Here is a 22,443-nt window from a genome sequence, read left to right on the forward strand (position 1 = left end):
CTGTGGGGCCTCCCCCCCGGGGCCCTCGGATCCTTGGTTAAAAACAACTCCTTTAAAGGACTTTTTATAGACAAGCTGTAGAAGCTTCAGTTGCTTGTTCTGGGACTACTTCCTGTCAACACCTAATTGATTAAGACATTTTACTTAGTTTTGCTTCCATTAATTACATTCTGGTAATAATTAGTTCTTGCATATGTGGGAGTAGTACACTATTATGTCTAGTTATGTGTTCATGTGTGTGAAATTCCTCAGTGTGCAATGTGGGCTGCTGTGTCTCCCTCCAGGCTCTGCTCACACAGCCACTAGCATGTAAAATCACTCTGGGCTGAATAAAATGAATGCTATGCTTTGCCATCCATGAATTACATACAGAGCGACACCTGCATATCCCCAGTCCGAGTGTCGCTGCCCCAGAAATGTGCAATTTACACTGTTCAGTTCCCTCCTGGACAGTGTAAGCTCATAGTCACGTCATTGCAACAATGGATAATGATTGTTTTAAAGAAAAAGCTATGTAAATATAGGAATGCTCTTTCTCTATAGTTGAGTTGTCTTTCAAAACTCAGAAATAGTATTAGACCTCTATGAGGAGAACATACTTAAACAAACAAAACTCCCAATATTTGCTGTGTTAAGGGATGCTCTCCATGATGTGGGGACTTACTTTTGCTAATACAATTTCATTTTGGTTGCGGCCTAGAAGTAATTAATGTTTATGACCGGCTTTGGGAAGTCTGAGATATAAAATACTTTAAGTGCAATAACCATATGTAAGTTACTAATTATATCAGTATTACAGATCAGTAATAATTCTCAGTTTATACTGAGCAATGACCCTCAGACATAGAACTTTTCACTACTCTTGTGAAGCCTGTACACTTACAAATATAAACTAATGCCTTCAGGAGGAATTTAAGGAGATTAGTCACACAGTAATCATAACTTTATTACTGTTTCATGCAAACAGTTGTGGGAATAGCCTTGGCATCCACACAACCATGCAATTCTAGGCTCAATTAGGGTGGTTAAATGATCCAGAGTAGTGAAGTTTTATCTCTAAAATGTATGGTTTTAAAAAAAATAAATTAAAAGCAAGGCTGAAAGGGAAGAGACCAAGGAAAGCATAATACAAAAAATGAAGAATCAGCTTTTCGTGGTAGACAGAAACACTTTATTTGTAAAAGATACCAATCACATAGTGCTGATGCTGTCTTTATTTGCCTTTCATGCTTATGATCTAAAGTTTAATATTAGGTCCTTTATCTAATATTAAAGTCATAATCTAAAATCTTAACTGATTCCTGGCAAGATACATACTACTGTATTACCTTGTATGCAAGAGAGAAGCATTGTTAATTAACATGATATAGTTAGAATAATCCTTCAGACATTACTGGCCCTATTGTCAGTTTAGACTGAGCATATGGAGAAGATAGAAATCCACATGGCAACACCCACTTTTCCTTTTCTGAAATTTAAAATGAACTCTAATTCTTAATATGTTGTGAAGCTTGCTTTTACAAGTATTTTTTTTTCAATTGTTCTTAAAATGACTAAGATCATTTAAGATTTTCAGAGATCTTACTTGTTAGTTAATGAAGCTCTTTCGCAGAGTGATACTAGTTCAGAATATGGAAATGAAATAAAAATTCAACTCCCAAATAAGGCTGTATTATTAAGTCATGCTTCTTAGTTAAGTAGGAGAGGCAGGTAAAAGAATGCTTTTTGTAGTACTGATTGTCACACAGTCATGCATAAATAAATTGAACTAGACAGGGTGGATTTGATTTAAATCATGATTTAAATCTGTGACGGGGTCAGGCCAGATGGCTACAGGAGAGAGATAGAAGGCAGATATATTAGCCCCAGGTTAAGTAGGTCCCTTTTCCCTGGGAATGTAACAGGGAAGGTTACAGAACAATCAGGAACCTTCTGGAGACAATTAAGACAGGCTGATTAGAACACCTGCAGCTAATCAAGAAGCTGTTAGAATCAATTAAGGCAGGCTAATCAGGGCACCTGAGTTTAAAAAGGAGCTCATTTCATTTAAAAAGGAGCATCAGTTTGTGGTGCATGTGTGAGGAGCTGGGAGCAAGAGGCACTAGGAGCTGAGAGTGAGAACGCGGACTGTTGGAGCACTGAGGTGTACAAGCATTATCAGACACCAGGAGGAAGGTCCTATGGTGAGGATAAAGAAGGTGTTGGGAGGAGGCCATGGGGAAGTAGCCCAGGGAGTTGTTACTGTCACACAGCTGTTCCACGAAGCACTCTAGACAGCTGCATTCCACAGGGCCCTGGGCTGGAACCCGGAGTAGAGGGCGGGCCCAGGTTCCTCCCAACTCCTGGTCAGACATGAAGAGTTGACCTGGACTGTGGATTCACGAAAATGGCCAAACTGAGGGCTGCCGTGAAGCTCCAAGGTGAGCAAAACTGCCAATAAGTGCAAGATCCACCAAAATAGAGGAGGAACTTTGTCACAAATCAAATTGATTTAAATCATGATTCCACTAGTCAGGAAGACTCGATTTAATCATGGTTTCCTACATAGAAGTGCATTCTTGTTTGTTGTTATAACCTTAATACATATTCTTCACAACTCAGGGATAGATGTAGGTTTCATTTTTAGAAGATACACACTATACATTTTTAAACAGCAATTTATTTTGAAAACTTTTCAGATTAGTTTTACAGCTATATCAGAAAATGAATGATTGTTTGGTTATTTCATTTACTAAAGGTAATTGAAGCAGATATTTCTGAAGTCATTGGGATGTGAACTGTCTCCAATTCAATAGGTTAATCATTAATATTTGGAGGATTTTCTTGCCATGCTGTATTAGGAGGAGAACATCACAGACAGACATTTAAATTGTTTTATTTAACTAAAACAACAACATTAAGTACTCTGGATTTTTTTTTCAACAGAAAACCTATAATATTTTAACAAAAAGCATATGTCCTTCACTTCTCACATTTATCTCCAGACTTCTTCTCCTTGTCCGGATCTATTCTGCCCTCAACAATCTTCTATTCATTGAACCTTTTGAAACTTTGCAGTCAGAATTTTAGAGAGAGGTAAGGGATTGAGTATGTGTACACAAATTTGCAGAGGGACAACAGAATTGAGGTCTGTTATTTCTCACCTCTCTATATTATTTATTTATTTAAAACATTTTTGCTGTTAACAAGCATGTTAGCTCTGGAGAGACAAATCCAGTCTGAGAACTGCAAAACTAAGCATCTCTGATGGTATCTTCTAGACTGAGCACTGAGCCTCATTGGGTCAATAGAAAGATTAACCTAAATAATCTATACATAAGCCCTTGGAACTGCATATGATTGGGTCCCTAATCCATGAACTATTGGAACTCATTTACAAAACTTTTCTTAAACATTACATGAATATATTGTCTCATATCATAGAATTAGAATTTATAATCTGTATTCCATGACGAGATATTTTCGAGTTATAATGTATCTTAATTAAAACTATCTTTAGATTTTTTTTCTCAAAAGGCATTTTATCAAAAAAAAATCCAATTTAAACCAAAAATCTGTTTGTTTGTTTGTTTGTTTGTTTGTTTGTTTTTTTAAATCATTGATTTTTATCCACTCTGGAACTAGAAGTGGCAAGCCATGTTTAAGGTTCCAGTGTGCTAAGTCTCTATTTACCTATTTATTAAACAATTTCACAAAAATAGTCAGAATTTTAAATAATGTTTAATATGATTTTAGTTATTCTCAGTCATACTCATTACAATTGATGATGTCATGTACTATTTTTTTTTTTACTGTAATAGTTGTGTGCTTGATTAACATTACAGAAATCTAAAATCCACAGAATATCTTGCTCTATAAGATTTTGGTATTCATTTGTTTTCCATGAGATATGTGGTGCAATCTTGGCCCTGTTGAAGTCAGTGTCAAAACTCTGACTTCACTAGGGCCCAGATTTCACTCTTGGTATTTGTTTAAGGATAGACGTTCCTCTACCTACTGCTGATAATACCAACAGGTTTTGGATGACACAAACTTGGGGTGTGTGTGTGTATGGGGGGGGAAATGTGTTGAAAATAGCTTGTATGTACAGATCCTCTGCTTTGTTATTAAATATATTAAAGTATGCTATCTAAGAACTTGATTTACTAAACATTTTAATGCCACAGAACTCTGCATAGGGAATGTAAAAGCAACACGTGTGCAAATAAATTACTTTTGCAGTGTTTGTGGCCACAGTGTGAAAATCAATGCATTTGTTCCGTATAGATTTACTAATTCAAACCTAAAATACTGCTGTTGCCCTACAAGTAAATATTCCATACAAAATGCTTTACCTTACCCTTATTCTGACAACCTCCCCCCCACAAAAAAAATATAATAAAAGCATGAGGAAGGTAAAATAGACGCAGTAGGACATAAAGAGACAAGTTATCCTTTCTCTTGTGTCCACCATTTTGTTGTTGCTCTGATGAATGTTTATTTGTGAAGCTCTGGTTAGTGTGGTCTCAGCGCTTCTGGTGTAAATTTTTTTGTCTGATGTTTACATCTGTCACATATGCACATTGTATGCACTGTTGTTGCCGCCATGTTGGTCCCATGATGTTTGAGAGACAAGTTGGATGAGGTAATATTTGTTGTTGTACCAATTTCTGTTGGTGAGACAGGCAAACTTTCAAGCTTTCACAGAGCTTGTCTTTGGTCTAGGAAATGTACACAGAATGTCAAAGCTAAATCCAAAGTAGCATAAGTAGTTAACACAAACTTCAAGGGACCATTCCGTGAGAAGTGGCCCATTAACACCTGTCCAGTCATGGGGTGGGGGAAAGCCGGAGTATTGTGGGTTACCGATTGCTGCAATAAACTATAAATCCAGTATCTTTATGCAGTCAATTTTTAGTATCTTGCAGAGTTATGAATTTAAGTTCCCTGGCTCATTTTTGAAAGTGTTGTGCAGGTTTCCTTTGAGGATGAGGACTGAGAGGTCAAATATGGAGTGATCACTTTTTGAAAAGTGTTTACCCACCGGTGATAGGGTCTTTTTGTCTTTTATCACATTTCTTTCGAGAGCACAGTAATTGTCTTTTTTTCACCCACATAGTTGTTGGGGCATTTAGTTATTTTTTAGCCCTTGTCTACACTATGAAGTTTTTGTCTGCAAAAGTTATGCCACTTTAATAAAACCACTGTTGCATGTCCACACTAGCTTCTTGTGTCGACCGGGTGCATCCACACTAACAGCTCTTGCATAAACACAGAGAGCAGTGCACTGTGGTAGCTATTCCACTGTGCAACTGGCCACAGAGTGCTCTGGGAAGGGTTTGCAATGCCTCAGGGGACAGGAACAGCATCACATGACACAGGTTTCTCAATCCCATCCTTCCAGGGGCATCCAAGTAGATTGTCAGCTGCTTTTCACCCCACTGAAGGGGTGGGGGGAGAGGAGAGCGGTGTGTCGGGCGGGGGAGACAGCAGGCTGACTGATCTATTCTGAGGCAGGGGGTAGGGGACACCCTCCCACATCAGCCCCTGGCTCTGCTCGGCACACTGGTCTCTCCCGAAGCAGCCCGCTCCGCCTGCCGGCTTATGGTTCTGCGATTCCCTCCGGGTTCTCCCACAGCCTCCTCATCTGTGGGGAGCAGCATCCCGAGCTGCTCTGGGAGCTCTCCATGCTGAGGAGTGTCAAAGCAGCGCAGCGGTCCCATCCCTGCAGTAGCAGTCTGCCTGCTGCTGTGCTCCTGTGCAGGGCAGAACAGGAGCCTCCACGTTAATCATTTGCTCTTTGTTCCCCCCACGGAGCCGCACGCTCAGCTGTCGGATTCTTCCCGGAACGTTGAAAAGGGAGGGGCGCATGTCTGCAGGGCAGCAGAGATCAAACCAGTGAGCAGAGCAGTCACGGCAGGCATTGTGGGGATACTGGGGGAAGCCAGTTCTGTTGACAGAACAAACAGCGGAGTCTGCACTGATGCTTTGTCGCTTTAACTTTGCCGCAAAAGCTCTATGCCTCTTGTTGAGGTGGTTTTGTTTTGTCGACAAAACAGCAGAGTTTTGCCACCAAAAGTAGCGTTGTAGTGTGGACACCTCCCCTGTTTCGTTGGCAAAAGGCAATTTTTCCCGACAAAACTTTGTAGTGTAGACAAAGCTTTAGTTTAGTTGTTGTTGGGCAATAAATGTATTGTGAAAATCCCTGTGACTGGACAGGTTTAAGACTAGAAACAGGTTGACATGGCTCAATCGAAGTGACATGATGAAATGCAGTCCCAATAATACGTGTTTTGAAGAAGGAGAAATCATATTTCCCCCAATAAGTCACATTGGTTCCTTTTGTGGCATTGTGTTGTGCTTTGTTTGTTTTGTTACACATTCTTCTTACCAAGGTCTAAATAGTATTTCTCTGTCATTGTGAAACCGCGCGCTGGAAGCTATGTCAGGAAAATATACAGAAGCTGCTCATTTGTCACTTAAATATGCATTTCATAATTTTCCTGGAAGGACTGCACTAGAGAGAGAGACATTAACTAAAAGAAAAGGAGTACTTGTGGCACCTTAGAGACTAACAAATTTATTAGAGCATAAGCTTTCGTGAGCTGAGCTGTAGCTCACGAAAGCTTATGCTCTAATAAATTTGTTAATCTCTAAGGTGCCACAAGTACTCCTTTTCTTTTTGCGAATACAGACTAACATGGCTGCTACTCTGAAACCAGACATTAACTAGAATGCTAGCTTGTGGTAGAAACAAAAAACAAGGAAACTTTAAAGTGAACATCCATTCCTTGTCTCCATACTTGCACCTTTCCTTTTCATGGTGAATTACAGTTATGGTCTTGTCTTTGAAGCCCTTGGACATGTAGTTTGTTAGTTTGATAGAACCTTAGTATTCCTTGTACATAGTTATTTCTGCGGTTCTTTTGAACTGATTATTCCAGAATTTCCATCTTGAGCAATGGACATTTGACTTCCAAATATTACATGCTGTCATTATTGATTATGAAAATCTGACACAGTTAAACCATTATATGGACAAATTTGGGATATTTCACATACATTTGACATGGTCAGCAAAACTTGTCCCATGTACTCGTACTGGTCTTCCAGTTTTTTTCTGGAAATAGAGTGGGAATTAGTATACACGACACCACACCTCAAACATCCGAAGGCTCTGCTGTCCTAAAACGTTACTCGATTTTTGTTTTGGTAGTTCTTGTTTTGTTTGAAAGTAGAATTTAGAGTTTCCTTGAAATGCATTTTCTAACATCTTGGAATTGATGACCTTTAAATCCTATTATCAGTACTAGTGTATCTCCTTTGATGTCAGAATTTTTGAGAATCTTCAAAAGTATATATGGGAACGTCAAATGTGGAAACTTGCTTTGTTTTTGTCTAAGAATAGAAACTTGTATGACAGTTAAAATAACTAAAACTAACCTTAAAACATTATTTCTCATCTAATTCATGTAGAAAATTATAGAGGGATGAATAGATCTTTGAAGCTTTTCTTTGATACTCGGGGTTAATCATTATCTGTTAAGAATGTTTCACAATGTAAGAAAGGTCATTAAGCAAAAAGTAGTTTTTAAAATTGTGAACAAAAATAGCACATGGCAAATACTTTAGAATTCTTAAGATTTATAGCGCCTACATTTATAATGTCATCTCTGTTCACAACTTTCTGCTGCTCGGCTGCTGCATTTTAATGTACAGTAGTGTCTCTGGCGGTTTGCTAAAATGTCCATTCACTGAAATGTTTCTATCGCAGTTCTAGGGAAGGGTTAAAATCAGTAAGTACACGTGACATATGCAAACTATGAATCATTCCAATAGATCTGTTCGACTCTCCTGCCTGCCCAGGCAGCAGGCAGATGCTGTTCCCTTGGTTGCCATGGCAATCCTGCCTGTACTATAATAAAGCCCAGCCCAGATCCTTCCTTAGGCAGACCTCTGCGGCTGTTTCACCTAGCTCATTGTTTTTTCTCGAGAGGAGGAGGAGGAGGAGGAGAGAAAGGGAAGGAACTGACTGAACAGATTAGGATACCAAAGGCAGCAGCAGTTTTTCATCTGCTTATAGCCTCTCGAGCCTTATTCAGGGAGAATTCAGAGCATGGCAGGCTCTTGATTTGTAAGATTCAGATGGGCTTGCAGGCAGCTGTGGTAGCCAACAACATCCTCAAGAATGGTATAGTGAGAGAGAAGTGAAAGTGTGTAGCGACTTGTAATGGGGTGGAGAAAGTCTCTCTGCTGACTACTTGTACAGCAGTTTATCATTCCCTGCTACATTCCTCCGTTCTGAAGCCCCCTTCCAAGAAGAGAGCTGATGTCATCCAGAAGATCCTTTGGCAGGCTCTGAGCAACCAAGCAAGTCCAGTCTTGAAGGCAGCAGACTTAATACAGTTCCCCTTCAGCTTCATTTTGCCTCTCTATCTTGGGATTTGTGTGCCTCCGGAAATGAAAATCTCCTAACATGGTTCTGAGGATTCAGTGTGACCTGTGAGAAGGGGATTCTGTGATCACTGATACCTGGCTTCGTAGTAAAAGACTTGGATTTATTGGTCAGAAGACCGTATCACTTTGTCCAGTGAATGGATTGTATGAAAGCATCAGAAATCTGTGAAACATACTGTTGCCTGAAAGCCTGCCAGGCAAGAAGAATAAGATTCCTTCTAGAATTCTGATATTAAAAATATACATATATCTTGGCTTTAAAAGGGGCTGTTTTTTTTCCTGTTCTGCAATGAGAAAGTAAGAGAACAATTCTATGCTTGTAAATAGACAAATTGTTTTCAAGTAACTATTTTCAGAAGTTAAACCTTAATTTTCTTTTGTTTACATGGCTGATAAAAATTAAATTTATTTTGATGAGGTTCTTTGGTAATTGGAAATCTGATTTGTAAGTAAGAAGATATTCCTTTTTATTTCTTTATTTGAGAAATACCAACCTCCACCACATATACCTTCTGTTATTTAAAAATACTGATGTCAATGTTTTAGTCTAGTGCTATTTATTTACACTAGACTCTGTCAAAAATATTTTATAGACCATTTTTCTGCAAAACAAACAGCACTGTGAGGAGTACAGAGAATTAAAAAGAATAAATTGACATTGAATATTGATCCTCTTCTCCCCCCCCCCGTTCCCCCCGGAACAATGGATTACCTTGGAGACAAACTGACAGTGGCACAAACTCACATGACCCAGTGGATGGGGACAGTGCGTAGATCCTTACAGGAGGCACTAAATTTAGTCACAACTGCAGTTGCTCATGAACGGACTAGCGGGGAGGATGGAAGCAGAACTCCCTTCAAGCGAACCTCATCCTTCAGGTATTTTGCAACCCGGAGCAGAGAATCACTTCGAAGGTTTTCAGTGCGGAGTCAGCAGAGGTTCTCCTCCCTGAGGAAGAGGCAAGCCAGTTCAGAGCCACCAGACCTTGTAAGCAATGCCCCCTTTTTAGTTCTCCAAAGGTAGATAACTTTTATGATAAAAATTAAGGAAGTTTTTCACTGCAGCATCTTGGCCAGGAACACTGATCTGTGTCATGTCAGCTTTTCAGTTTAAATTTATATTTTCCAAAACACTTGTAATGCTGCCTCTTTGTAAATGAGCTGGGCTTTTTCTGTAGTGTAAATAGAAATTTCCATTAACTCTCATTGATCAAAGCTAATTTACACACGTTTTTGACAAAAAACTAACTTTGGTGTTCTCTTAAAACTAGGATAGGACAAAGATCTAGTCTGTAATTGGCAAAAGTTAGTCTGAAGCTGCTTTGTATTTGGTATGCAGATGGGGAACACATTTGCCCAATGTAGCTTCTTACTTGATGTGTACATTTTGTTCTTTTCATTTTTAATAACAGTGTTTTAGGTGAAATAATTAATGTAGACTGGTAAAAAGTATCAAGGTGCTATCACCTTGCAGCTAATAGTAAACCAATAATATTGGCCAATAAGGGACTAAAAGCTTGTTTATTCTTACATAATAATTAATATTTTAGTATTATGAAATACAGAATTTATGGCCCACACTGGAATCTGCAGGGCATAATTTAATGAGAGCATGTGAGGGTGGTCTGGCTTGCTCTCCATACACTATGACTATGGAATGTGGAACCATTTTTTGATTAAATGTCTTTTTCTTTTTGGGGGTTATCTTCAGAAAATGCACACTTTCTTGTTAAATAACTAGCAAGACAAGGTGATAAGAGAAATGCACGCTGCATAGGGAGGAGTTTTTTATGCATATGAGGCGGTAAGAATTCTCCAGGCCACATAAAAGGTCAATTTGAGACACTCTGAAGTGGTATGGCGATTGGGGATCCTGCTCTTGTTCCTACCTAGCAGATTTCTGCCAGGCTTAGTTGACAAATCACCATAAAATGTTTGGGCAAAAGGAAAACCTCTGTAGTTCATAATCTGTGTCTATGCATTGTAAAGCCACAATGTTTCAGGTAGTTCCAACTGCTGTTTTCCTAGTGAACTAAAAGAAAAAGTAGTACACCCAGCTCATTCTGATTGTTAAATGAGCCAAGTCTCTTTTAAACATATGTTTTATTGGGAAGGAATTTAATAAATGGCTACAAACATTTAAAGAATAGTTCAACAAATTGTAAAGCAGACTTCTGATTTAGGGCTTGCTTTTGCAACATTGAAAGAAGGGAGTTTTACCTTGATTTCAATGGGAGCAGGATCAAGCCCTTCATTTCTAGTGTCTAGATAAACCACGAATCGCCCTATCATGTGAACTTGTTCAGAATTTTTTTTAGAAAGCAGTATGCCTTCCTAAAGCCTAGAGGTGTGGATAGATTTGATGGGGGCTAATTAGGATTTGTTCATTGTGTGCTTTATGTAAAGCATGCATTCCTCAGAAAGGTGTGGCACCTGCACACACAATCCTGCTAATATTTCATCAGCAATAAAACCTAAAACACTTTATTGGTCTGACTTGTTATTCATTTACTGTTTGGCAGCTCAGCTAAAGAAACTGAAAAAGATGTGTTGTCAAAGAAGCACAAAAGCAGGAAAGAGACAAGTTTAGTTGGAAACAAATGTAATGGGTGGGAGGAAGCACGTAATGGGAAATTGTGACTCTACACAATTAGAGTTGTAAAAATGAAAAACAATTTAAAATTATCATGCAAAAGTGATACAAATATGTGGTTTCAGAAATAGAAAGGAATGGAGTCTGCCTCTTGCTTAATAGGTCATTTAGAAGTAACACAGCAAAACTTCCCACTGCTTACAGCATAGAAAATCTTCCTGAAAGGTAGGGTGGCCTTTGAACTTGCTGCTCATGCAGGTAGGCACCAGAGCCACTTTAGGTCTGAATCCTGCAAACATTTATGCATGTGGTTAAGTATGTGAGTAGTTTAATTGAAATAATATCAATATTTTCAAAGTTAAGCATTTGCATGATTCAATTTAACCAAAATAGCCTAGGGATATAGGGACTTAGAATTACAAGCTTCGTTTTATTTATTGTCGTCCTAAAACAATTTAAAAAAAGAAAAGTCCCTATATTCAGGAGTTTATATGGCAGTACTTTCACAGCAATTTTACCTTTCTGACTGGGGCTGAATATTGCTCGGGCATGCAGGAGTGAAATCAGGAAGGCCAAATCACACCTGGAGGTGCAGCTAGCAAGAGACATTAAGAGTAACAAGAAGGGTTTCTTCAGGTATGTTAGCAACAAGAAGAAAGTGTGGCCCCCTTACTGAATGAGGGAGGCAACCTAGTGACAGAGGATGTGGAAAAAGCTAATGTACTCAATGCTTTTTTTGCCTCTGTCTTCACGAACAAGGTCAGCTCCCAGACTGCTGCACTGGGCAGCACAGCATGGGGAGGAGGTGACCAGCTCTCTGTGAAGAAGTGGTTTGGGACTATTTAGAAAAACTGGACGAGCACAAGTCCATGGGGCTGGATGCGCTGCATCCAAGAGTGCGAAAGGAGTTGGCGGATGTGATTGCAGGGCCATTGGCCATTATCTTTGAAAACTCATGGTGATCGGGGGAGGACCCAGACGACTGGAAAAAGGCTAATGTAGTGCCCATCTTTAAAAAAGAGAAGAAGGAGGATCCTGGAAACTACAGGCCAGTCAGCCTCACCTCAGTCCCTGGAAAAATCCATGGAGCAGGTCCTCAAGGAATCAATTCTGAAGAACTTAGAGGAGAGGAAAGTGATCAGGAACAGTCAGCATGGATTCACCAAGGGCAAGTCATGCCTGACTAATCTAATTGCCTTCTATGTCAAGATAACCAGCTCTGTGGATGAGGGGGAAACAGTGGACGTGGTGTTCCTTGACTTTAACAAAGCTTTTGACACGGTCTCCCACAGTATTCTTGCCAGTAAGTTAAAGAAGTATGGGCTGGATGAATGGACTATAAGGTGGATAGAAAGCTGGCTAGATTGTCGGGCTCAACGGGTAGAGATCAATGGCTCCATGTCTAGTTGGCAGCCGGTATCAAGTGGAGTGCCCCAAGGGTCAGTCCTGGGGCCGGTTTTGTTCAATATCTTCATAAATGATCTGGAGGATGGTGTGGATTGCACCCTCAGCAAGTTTGCAGATGACACTAAACTGAGAGGAGAGGTAGATACGCTGGAGGGTAAGGATAGGATACAGAGTGCCCTAGACAAATTAGAGGATTGGGCCAAAAGAAATCTGATGAGGTTCAACAAGGACAAGTGCAGAGTCCTGCACTTAGGATGGAAGAATCCCATGCACCACTACAGACTAGGGACCGAATGGCTAGGCAGCAGTTCTGCAGAAAAGGACCTAGGGTTACAGTGGACGAGAAGCTGGATATGAGTCAACAGTGTGCCCTTGTTGCCAAGAAGGCCAATGGCATTTTGGGATGTATAAGTAGGGGCATTGCCAGCAGATCGAGGGACGTGATCGTTCCCCTCTATTCGACATTGGTGAGGCCTCATCTGGAGTACTGTGTCCAGTTTTGGGCCCCACACTACAAGAAGGATGTGAAAAAATTGGAAAATGTCTAAAAACAAAAATCATTAGGGGACTGGAATACATGATTTATGAGGAGAAGCTGAGGGAACTGGGATTGTTTAGTCTGCGGAAGAGAAGAATGAGGGGGGATTTGATAGCTGCTTTCAACTACCTGAAAAGGGGGTTCCAAAGAGGATGGATCTAGACTGTTCTCAGTGGTAGCGGATGGCAGAACGAGGAATAATGGTCTCAAGTTGCAGTGGGGGAGGTTTAGGTTGGATATTAGGAAAAACTTTTTCATTAGGAGGGTGGTGAAACACTGGAATGCGTTACCTAGGGAGGTGGTGGAATCTCCTTCCTTAGAAATTGTTAAGGTCAGGTTTGACAAAGCCCTGGCTGGGATGATTTAGTTGGGGATTGGTCCTGGTTTGAGCAGGGGATTGGACTATATGACCTCCTGAGGTCCCTTCCAACCCTGATATTCTATGAAATTGGGATTTGTTTTAGTAACTCCATGGAATCACTTATAGATTTTTATTAAATACCAATGTAGTTAAAACTGTGTGTAATCCATCATAAATGGATTAGTTGTTAATCATTCTTACAATGGTAGTGTAAGTTTGCTGTTGATACTTTTTGTGGTGTACTTTCAAATGACAAGATAAGCTTTTGCTTACTAGTTTGGGAGCTAGCTGTCCACAGACTGGCACCCAATTCTTTCTAGGTGGAATTGAATTCTTGTGTTCCATTGCAGTATAATGCTGATTGAATGCTCAGTGTGGTACAAGACACCTAGGAACTTGCAAAACTCAAGGTGAACTACATAGCTGGAATTATAGTTGATCTAAGAATACCAATGCCCCCAAAAGTAGTTTGGGTGAAGTGGAAGACTGTGCAGTAATAATTTTTATCTTAAAAAAATGTATCCACTCCTTCCCTTTGTGCCAATCCCTTCCATGAAAATCTCTGGACCTTCCTCACAGAATACCTGTTAAAATATATTACAGTGCATTAGGAGATGACAGGCTGATCTGTGAAATGATCATGTGTGTGTGTTTTCTTGCTATGTGAGTTGCCTCATACATTTTGAAGAATTTTAATAATTTTTCAAGTGCATCATACTTAAAGGATTAGACTGGATGCTTCTTTTCCATAAAAAAGAAAAGGAGTACTTGTGGCACCTTAGAGACTAACTAATTTATTTGAGCATAAGCTTTCGTGAACTACAGCTCACTTCATCGGATGCATTCAGTGAGCTGTAGCTCACGAAAGCTTATGCTCAAATAAATTTGTTAGTCTCTAAGGTGCCACAAGTACTCCTTTTCTTTCTTGCGAATACAGACTAACACGGCTGCTACTCTGAAACCTTCTTTTCCATAGTTTTATTTTGCCATATTTGCTAATTATTTTGAACTGAAATCAGTGATTTCTCTTTTATCTCCTGTGGAACCCTGCAGACATGTTTTCATGCAGAGTTTGTAACTCAATTTCCATGGCCACAGACTGAAGTAACAAACACTTCATGATGGGCCAGGTCCTCCCCAGCCACCAGGCAGCTTCACAATGTTCTAATGATCTAATTTAGGCTTACTTGTTTCTTAAAAGACTTTCTAGCCTAGGGCAATCCACAGGTGACACAGTCTCAGTATTTCCTATACTTCCCCCTTCATACAGCTAGAGCATACATGTATGATTGCAGTAGTGCTAAATTGCACTAGAGGTCTAACCTAGCACAGATAAGTCCCAGAATCAGGGAGTGGAAAGGTGATCAGCCCCCAACTAAAACCTCTCCAACGCATCATCAAGGATCTACAACCCATCCTGAAGGACGACCCATCACTCTCACAGATCTTGGGAGACAGGCCAGTCCTTGCTTACATACAGACCACCCAAGCTGAAGCAAATACTCACCAGCAACCACACAACAGAACCACTAATCCAGGAACCTATCCTTGCAACAAAGCCCGTTGCCAACTCTGTCCACATATCTATTCAGGGGACACCATCATAGGGCCTAATCACATCAGCCACACTATCAGAGGCTCCTTCACCTGCGCATCTACCAATGTGATATATGCCATCATGTGCCAGCAATGCCCCTCTGCCATGTACATTGGTCAAACTGGACAGTCTCTACATAAAAGAATAAATGGACACAAATCAGACGTCAAGAATTATAACATTCAAAAACCAGTCGAAGAACACTTCAATCTCTCTGGTCGCTCAATTACAGACCTAAGAGTGGCTATTCTTCAACAAAAAAAACTTCAAAAACAGACTCCAACGAGAAACTGCTGAATTGGAATTAATTTGCAAACTGGATACAATTAATTTAGGCTTGAATAGAGACTGGGAGTGGATGAGTCATTACACAAAGTAAAACTATTTCCCCATGTTATTTCCCCCCCTCCACCCCCCTACTATTCCTCAGATGTTCTTGTCAGCTGCTGGAAATGGCCCACCTTGATTATCACTACAAAAGGTTTTCTTCCTCTCCCCGCCCCCGGGGTAACAGCTAACCTTAAGTGATCGCTCTCCTTACAGTGTGTATGATAACACCCATTGTTTCATGTTCTCTGTGTATATAAATCTCCCCACTGTATTTTCCACTGAATGCATCCGATGAAGTGAGCTGTAGCTCACAAAAAGCTTATGCTCAAATAAATTTGTTAGTCTCTAAGGTGCCACAAGTACTCCTTTTCTTTTTGCGAATACAGACTAACAAGGCTACTACTTTGAAACCTGTCATTAAAATAACCTTCACCTCCTTGGACCACACGCTTCAGTTCTTGGCTTCAACTGAGGATCAGGGCCAGTAACTTCTGTCTGGATCTTGCAGAAGCAGATACTGGGCTATGAGAGAGAATAACTAGAGAAACAGCTCAGGGAATAGATACCGTGATAGATCAACAAAATTGTTTTTGGTGTAAATGTTAGATTCTTCTATTGTGAAATCTTCTTTCCTCTCTTTGGTGCTTTTTCTTTTCTGGTCCTTCCCTTTTCTTTGTTTACATCTCTTCAAAATTTCAGATTTAGTAATTTTGGCAGCACTAACTTCTTTACATGAGTCAAAATCTTGACATTCTTTGCTGTCTCTAGTTGCCCAGTGAAGAGGTTCTACTACAGATTTCTCAGGAAGGAAGTCTAGAAGGAAATGCCTAATTCAAAATATAGGTTTTCAGTTTACATGAGGGTACAAGACCTTAAACAGAGCACATTGTGAGTCCAATTTTCACTTTACAGCAATCACTTCTAATCTCAAAATATTATAATTTCAAACCTTTATTTCTAAAATAAAAACCAGCAGAATAGATGGCCTTGTGTGAGACCACTATTGGATAGCATGAACTTGAATCAACAGAATCTATGTATAGATTTATTTATTTGTTTTGTATTTTTTTGTGTGTGAACTGTTGTTCATGCCAGGTCAGTCAAGTGATATAAGGACCCCAAATATGTTTTTAATTTATTATTTATATTACCATAGGTGCCCCAGGCATGGACCCCAGGACCCCACTGTTCAATCACAGAACAAAAAGATGGCCTAAATTCCAATCTAAGAATCCTTAAATCTCTGTACATTTGTCATACCAAAGAGCCAGTTTATACTAAGCTATAAACAATGCAAACGGCAATGCAAGATGATGATTGTAAATGTACAGTTTTGGCTTTATTCAGCAGAAAGTATTTTTAAGATGTTTGAGAGACTTTTTTTCTGTAGTACTTTTACTATTCCACATTTAATTTGTCTGCTAAGAGTTTACATTATCCTGTGATTTGCCATGGTTTCATCCAAAGTGAAAACTATATTGGCTATGCCATATTTTCTACCTCCATTATTCCTTTCCCATAAAACCTGCTGCTTCTGCTACATCTATAATTTGGTTTCTGGTTATAACAAAAGCAGCAGTCACAGGTGTGTTGTTTCCTTTCTTTCCAAGCCTCTCCTGCTTTTGGGGGAACACATTGGGTTGCCCCATTCTTAAAAATCTTGGAGGAAATACTGACGATATTCCTGGGATTAAACTATGTTGCTTATGAAATGTTCCTGGGAATGTCAAAAGACGCATCCTCTTTTGGGGGGATAAACAAACCAGAGCTCCCAAAATGCAGTGTAAACAAGTAGTATCTTGACTGGGTCTCTCTCAATTTTCTGTGAGATAATTTTCAAACAAAAAACAGAAGCTGCAAAACTTGGCTATAGTCACTTGGATCTCAAATCATTGTTTTGTTAAGTGGTTTTTATCTGTAGACATAAAATTACCCACAAGTTAGCAATAATCTAGTTAATTTCTTACAAGCATCATGATGATAAAATGACAACATTTTGTGTGTGTAAGTAAAATTTTATGTATATATGTTTTGTTGGCTTGGCTGCAGATCCTGGCAAAAGTTAATAGAATTACACTTCAGTGGCTACCTTTCCTCCCTGAGAGGTTCTGAAGATAGGTGTTGGTCTTACCTGCTCCACTGGCTCTTTCATATAGTGTGCCATCTTCTCGCTCAATGTGTACGTGAAGTCAGAAGGGGAGACTGAGGGTGATTTAGATTCCATTGAGAGATGTGGTGTTACTCTGTTCTTAATTTTTTTTAACATCCATATATTGCAGTTTCTCTGCTTTTCCCGTACTTGGCTCAAAGTGAGACTCAAATGACAGCAAGTTTGGCTGCTGCTATGTTTGTACTAATGTGTGGAAAACATCTTGAGGTTGTTGCAAGGATTATACTCACTCAGGTTAACAGTCTACAGATGATTGTTCAACACCAACTGCTCTTAGATTTGTAGACTGTTGTGGTGACTAAAAAGCACTTTAGTTAACTGTGTCCCTCTAAGCAGTTTATGGCTGGGTGCATTTCAAGATACTTGTGGTCTGTGTGGTTTGTATCTAGACAACCTTCACAGAACCTGATTAGTATCCCTACATGCCACCTCAGAATCTGATTTACTGTTGGGCTTGAGCCAGCAGTTCTTAGACATGGAGGTCAGGTATACTTCTTGGAAGTGACACTTCTCTGGAATTTGCTCTTCTCTTTGGTATGTCAAAGGCAGATTTTGTTGACCCTTCAGAACCCTATATAAAACACATCTTTTTACATCTGCCTCCTGCCTGAGGAAAGGATAATGGTGGGATATATTAAGATGTTTTGGAAGAAGTTCAGTTTATTTGACAGTGGCCCATATGTTTTGTTAAATGTGTACATGTTACTTTAGCCTTAGTTATATTTTAGCCGTATCTCTTTTGTCCCTTCATGTACTTATTCTGTTCTGCTCCTGACAGGTTTCAGAGTAGCAGCCGTGTTAGTCTGTATTCGCAAAAAGAAAAGGAGTACTTGTGGCATCTTAGAGACTAACAAATTTATTTGAGCATAAGCTTTTGTGAGTTACAGCTCACTTCATCGGATGCATTCAGTGAATGCTGTAGCTCATGAAAGCTTATGCTCAAATAAATGTGTTAGTCTATAAGGTGCCACAAGTACTCCTTTTCTTTTTAAAAACAGGGTTGTTTCAAGACTTCCCCAAACACCCACAGCTAATTAATATCAACCCTGCCTTCTAAGGACTGCCAGTAAAGATTAATGTGGTTCACTTTCTGTCCTCTGAGAATGTCTACGTGGAGATCTGTTACGTACTAGGAACTAGGTTGAGGCCAAAAATAATATACCAGTGAACATTCATAGATTTTTAAGGCCAGAAGGGACCAGTGTGATCATCTCGTCTGACCTCCTGTGTAACATAGGCCATGAAACTTCTCCAAAATAATTCCTAGAGCAGATCTTGTACAAAAACATCCGATCTTGAAATTAAAAATTGTCAGTGATGGAGAATCCACACTTTGGATAGTATGTGGTTTCATTTGTTACTGATCTGAGCGGAATTTGTATGGATGACTTAAAAATAAAGGCTCATACTGCAATACAAAACTCATGAGCAATCCAGTCACCCTGTGATACATTTTTGTTCAAAAATGGGTGCTAGATATGTAAACATGTATATGATCTTGAATGAATGGTCATATTCTGGCCATGGATGGTCATTGGGCCAAGAGAAAACTGACATCTGTTATGTTCTTCAATTGGGTTTTTTTTTCCTTTAGTTACAAAATGGATACCATTATAGTTCTATTTGTTGTTCCCCTACTCTTCTCATGTATTATAAAACTCCATGGATTTTTAACTTCTGAGTTGTATTCCAGTTAACCTTTTCAAAATGTAGTGCTTCCAGTTGTTGTTTTCCCCTGATTTATAATTGAAGTACTCCAGGCAACACAGATGCAGATGAGGCCTGAATACTTACCATGAGCACCTGGATTTAGTATATTCATTTTATAAAACTTTTTATATGGAGATACTGTGGAAAAACTAGGTCTTAGAGCAAACACTACTAAAGAGTTATTTTTGGTTGGGGTTACTTCATGAAAATGTAGTTAAGAAAATAATAGATTTTAAAAATAAAACAGAGGTAAGTATGGAGCCAAGGTGTGTGTAACTAGAAGTATTTCTAGGCTACTAACTTCATAAGATGCAACTGTGGCCCGTGTTTTCCTCTGGTTATTGCAGTATCTTTCCAAGCTACGTACTCTGCCAAACTTTTTAAGATTGACGCATTAGAAGTAAATGTATTTATCAAATGTTAAATAAATTATTTGCCAAATCTTTATAGAATATGTGTTTAGAGACACTTCATACATTTGTTTACAATATGAAAAAGCCTGTTACACCTCAAAGGGCTTAAATTTTGTATAATTAACAGGAGGATTTATACATTTGTGAAAATGGCAAGCTCAACTAACTATTAAAAACATTCCAAAAATATTGCTGAGTGGGAGTGGCTGAGTTACAGATGTTTGCTGTAGTAGTGCAGTTTAAGTTGATTCTATTTACATAAATATTTATCATGGCCATAAAGCTGCCCTTTAGTCAAACATGGGCTCCTTTTGAAACCTCAGAGTGGCAAAGAGAACATTTGTATGTATTCTGTTTGGCTGAGAAGAATTAAATGCCTAACTCATTTTTCTTATTTTTTTTATTAGTAATTCAAAACATGCTAAACTTGTAAGATGCATGTGTGACAGGATCCCCGGGGTGCAGCCTGGGGCCGTGGGACAGCTGTGCCCCCTTAACTCTCCAACCTGGGCTGTCTCTCTCAGTGCTTTGCTAGTGACAAGCAGCAAGCCCCTCCAGGTGCTGTTATCACTCAGCACAACCACATGTGGAGCCCCACCCTCAACTAGATTGCATGAATGCTTCCAGAGTCACTCACGAACCACACAGAGAAAGGCACCAACCGAATCCCCCCCAGCTTCCAGCACTGTACCTCAGGAATATACCATCTTGCACTGCTCAATTTATTAATTGGTTCACCACTTCATCAATGGAAAGCGGATATACATCAGCCTTTGCAAACCTGAGCAAGCACCTTTACTAAACACTTCAGGTAAACTTACTGGTAAAGGGATAAACAGTTAAACAAATTTATTGACTACAAAAGATAGATTTCAAGTGATTATAAGTGAGCAATATCTAGATTAAGCAGTTTTTCTCACTCCACTAGATATTGCAGTTCATAGTACACAGATTTCACCCTTGAAACCTGAACCCGTCTCCTCTGTTAGTCGTAAGTCTTCTCAGTTTCCTTGTTGCTTGCAGCATAGGTGGGGACAGGAGAAAGGTGAAGCATGGGCCATGTGTCCTGTTTTATACCCTTAGTCCATGTGCTTGGAGAATATAAATCCAAGTATGTCTGATGGGCATTGCTGAGTCCCCAGGCAAGACTGAGCAATTCCCCTGGTATAGCCTCAAGCAGGTGAGTCATTGAATTGTAGCTTCCTTTCTGGACAATGACTATTGATGGTTGCTTGACACCCCGCCCAGGCATTGGTGTCTTTCCTTGCTGTTCTCTCTGGGGAGCTAAAAACTGGCTGATTCCCCAAAGTACAGCATGTTTTAGTGACAATCATACAACACAATCTCGTAACTTCACATGCGCTGAAGATGTACGTATTTAGATAGAACAGTGACTTTCAGTCGATCATAAGCTTTTCCCTGATACCTCAGATGGCATGCTTTATATGCAATATCACAATTGTATACAGATGAGGAAATGGGGGTTACATTCCCCCAAAGTATAGTATGTCACAGCATGTATTGGACCTCATGCAGTGGAATATGAAATGAAAAGGGAAACTTCAGACCTCTGCATACTAGAAAAAGATTCAAATTGGGTATTTTAAGTCTGGCCCAGAAGTGACACAGGTGTATTGGGCATGCTCCCAGCCCTGGAAAAGTCCCTTATTTTGCCCCAGCTCCCTCTGATTAGCACATGGTGATAATGGAGGCAGTAAGAAGAGAGATGGAAATTTCTACCTCCATGTCTGGAAAAAAATCAGCTCAGCCAATGAAAGTTTATGCTTCCCTCTCCCCCACTTTGAGGGGGGGAAAAAAAGCTGTAAGTGGAGCACCGTCTCCTTCTCTTTCTGTATAAAGTCTGTCTGGCACCATGGTGATCCTGGTGCTGAGCTAGTGGATAGGTAGGAACATCACTGTTATGGCAGCAACCTTAGGGAAGATGCATGACATAGGTCTCAGCAGTGCACTGTGATGCCAGTGATGTGCACTGTGAAGTTTGGAGCATGTATGAAGCATGCATGCTCTATTCCCTTTGAGTAGGCAATATTCATTAAATACACGGTTTGTTTTTAAAGGGACATTAGCCCAGTGTTCTGTACTGGGTGATTAAATCGAGGTACATCAACTTGCTATGATGTAACTCAAGGGAGAACTGAATTACTTGGACACTTTATGTCCTCTACAGTGAAACTCTATTTCTTTTGCTGATTTAGCTTTTTTAGGGGGGGAAGATGCGAACTGTCTAATAAATAAAAACAAATTATCCTAAATTATTTATTCTGCATATAATTACTTTATTACAGAATTATTGCTCATCTATAGTAAATGTTTTACTTAAAATATTGTATTTAATGATTTTTATATACCAATAATATATTCACCCAAAGGACAGTAATGAATCATTCTTGAGTTTAAAATTTTTCACCTTTGTCAATGATTGCAATTTAATCTCTAAATTTGCAGAGAAACATTGCAAAGCAAAGAGTATTGCACTGCTGTAGAAAGTGTGCTTTTTAGAATGAGTCAATTATGTGTCTTTTCTATGAAAATAAATGGACCTTTACAATGGCAAAATAAATTTTGTCTAGTTTAATTAATGGGTGCACAAGAGCCAATACACAAGCAGTTCATGGTTTTTCATTCTTTTCTTTTGTTTATCAGGCCATGAACATAGCTGGCAGTGTAAATTAGGACCAAAAGAAAAGTAGTACCCAGGATTTCTTTTTATAGTCTTTCTAGCGCTCTTGATGGGAAGAATCAATTGGAAGATGTTTGATTTTTTTTTTTTGAGAGAGAGAGCAAGCAAGCCTAGGTTAGTTGCAAATAGTCTAGTAATTTTAGTAGGTTCTCATTACAACATAAACATCTAATGACACTCGAACAAT

At 39.4% G+C, this 22,443-nt stretch overlaps 1 protein-coding gene across 3 annotated transcripts in view; it reads left to right on the forward strand.

Annotated features, from left to right (window-relative positions):
• KIAA1671 (KIAA1671 ortholog) overlaps positions 1-22,443 on the forward strand; it is a 109,532-nt gene that overhangs the window by 35,934 nt on the left and 51,155 nt on the right. The window contains exon 1 of one of the 3 annotated variants that reach the window (XM_038373532.2): positions 7,931-9,424. The exons of the other annotated variants lie outside the window; for them this stretch is intronic. Within the exon in view, the coding sequence (XP_038229460.1) occupies positions 9,140-9,424 (285 nt within the window). The 5' untranslated portion in view covers positions 7,931-9,139. Of the gene's footprint in view, positions 1-7,930; positions 9,425-22,443 lie in introns of those variants that run through there. 3 annotated transcript variants of the gene reach the window in all.

This window comes from Dermochelys coriacea, chromosome 15 (assembly GCF_009764565.3).
Source record: "Dermochelys coriacea isolate rDerCor1 chromosome 15, rDerCor1.pri.v4, whole genome shotgun sequence".
NCBI lineage: Eukaryota > Metazoa > Chordata > Testudines > Dermochelyidae > Dermochelys > Dermochelys coriacea.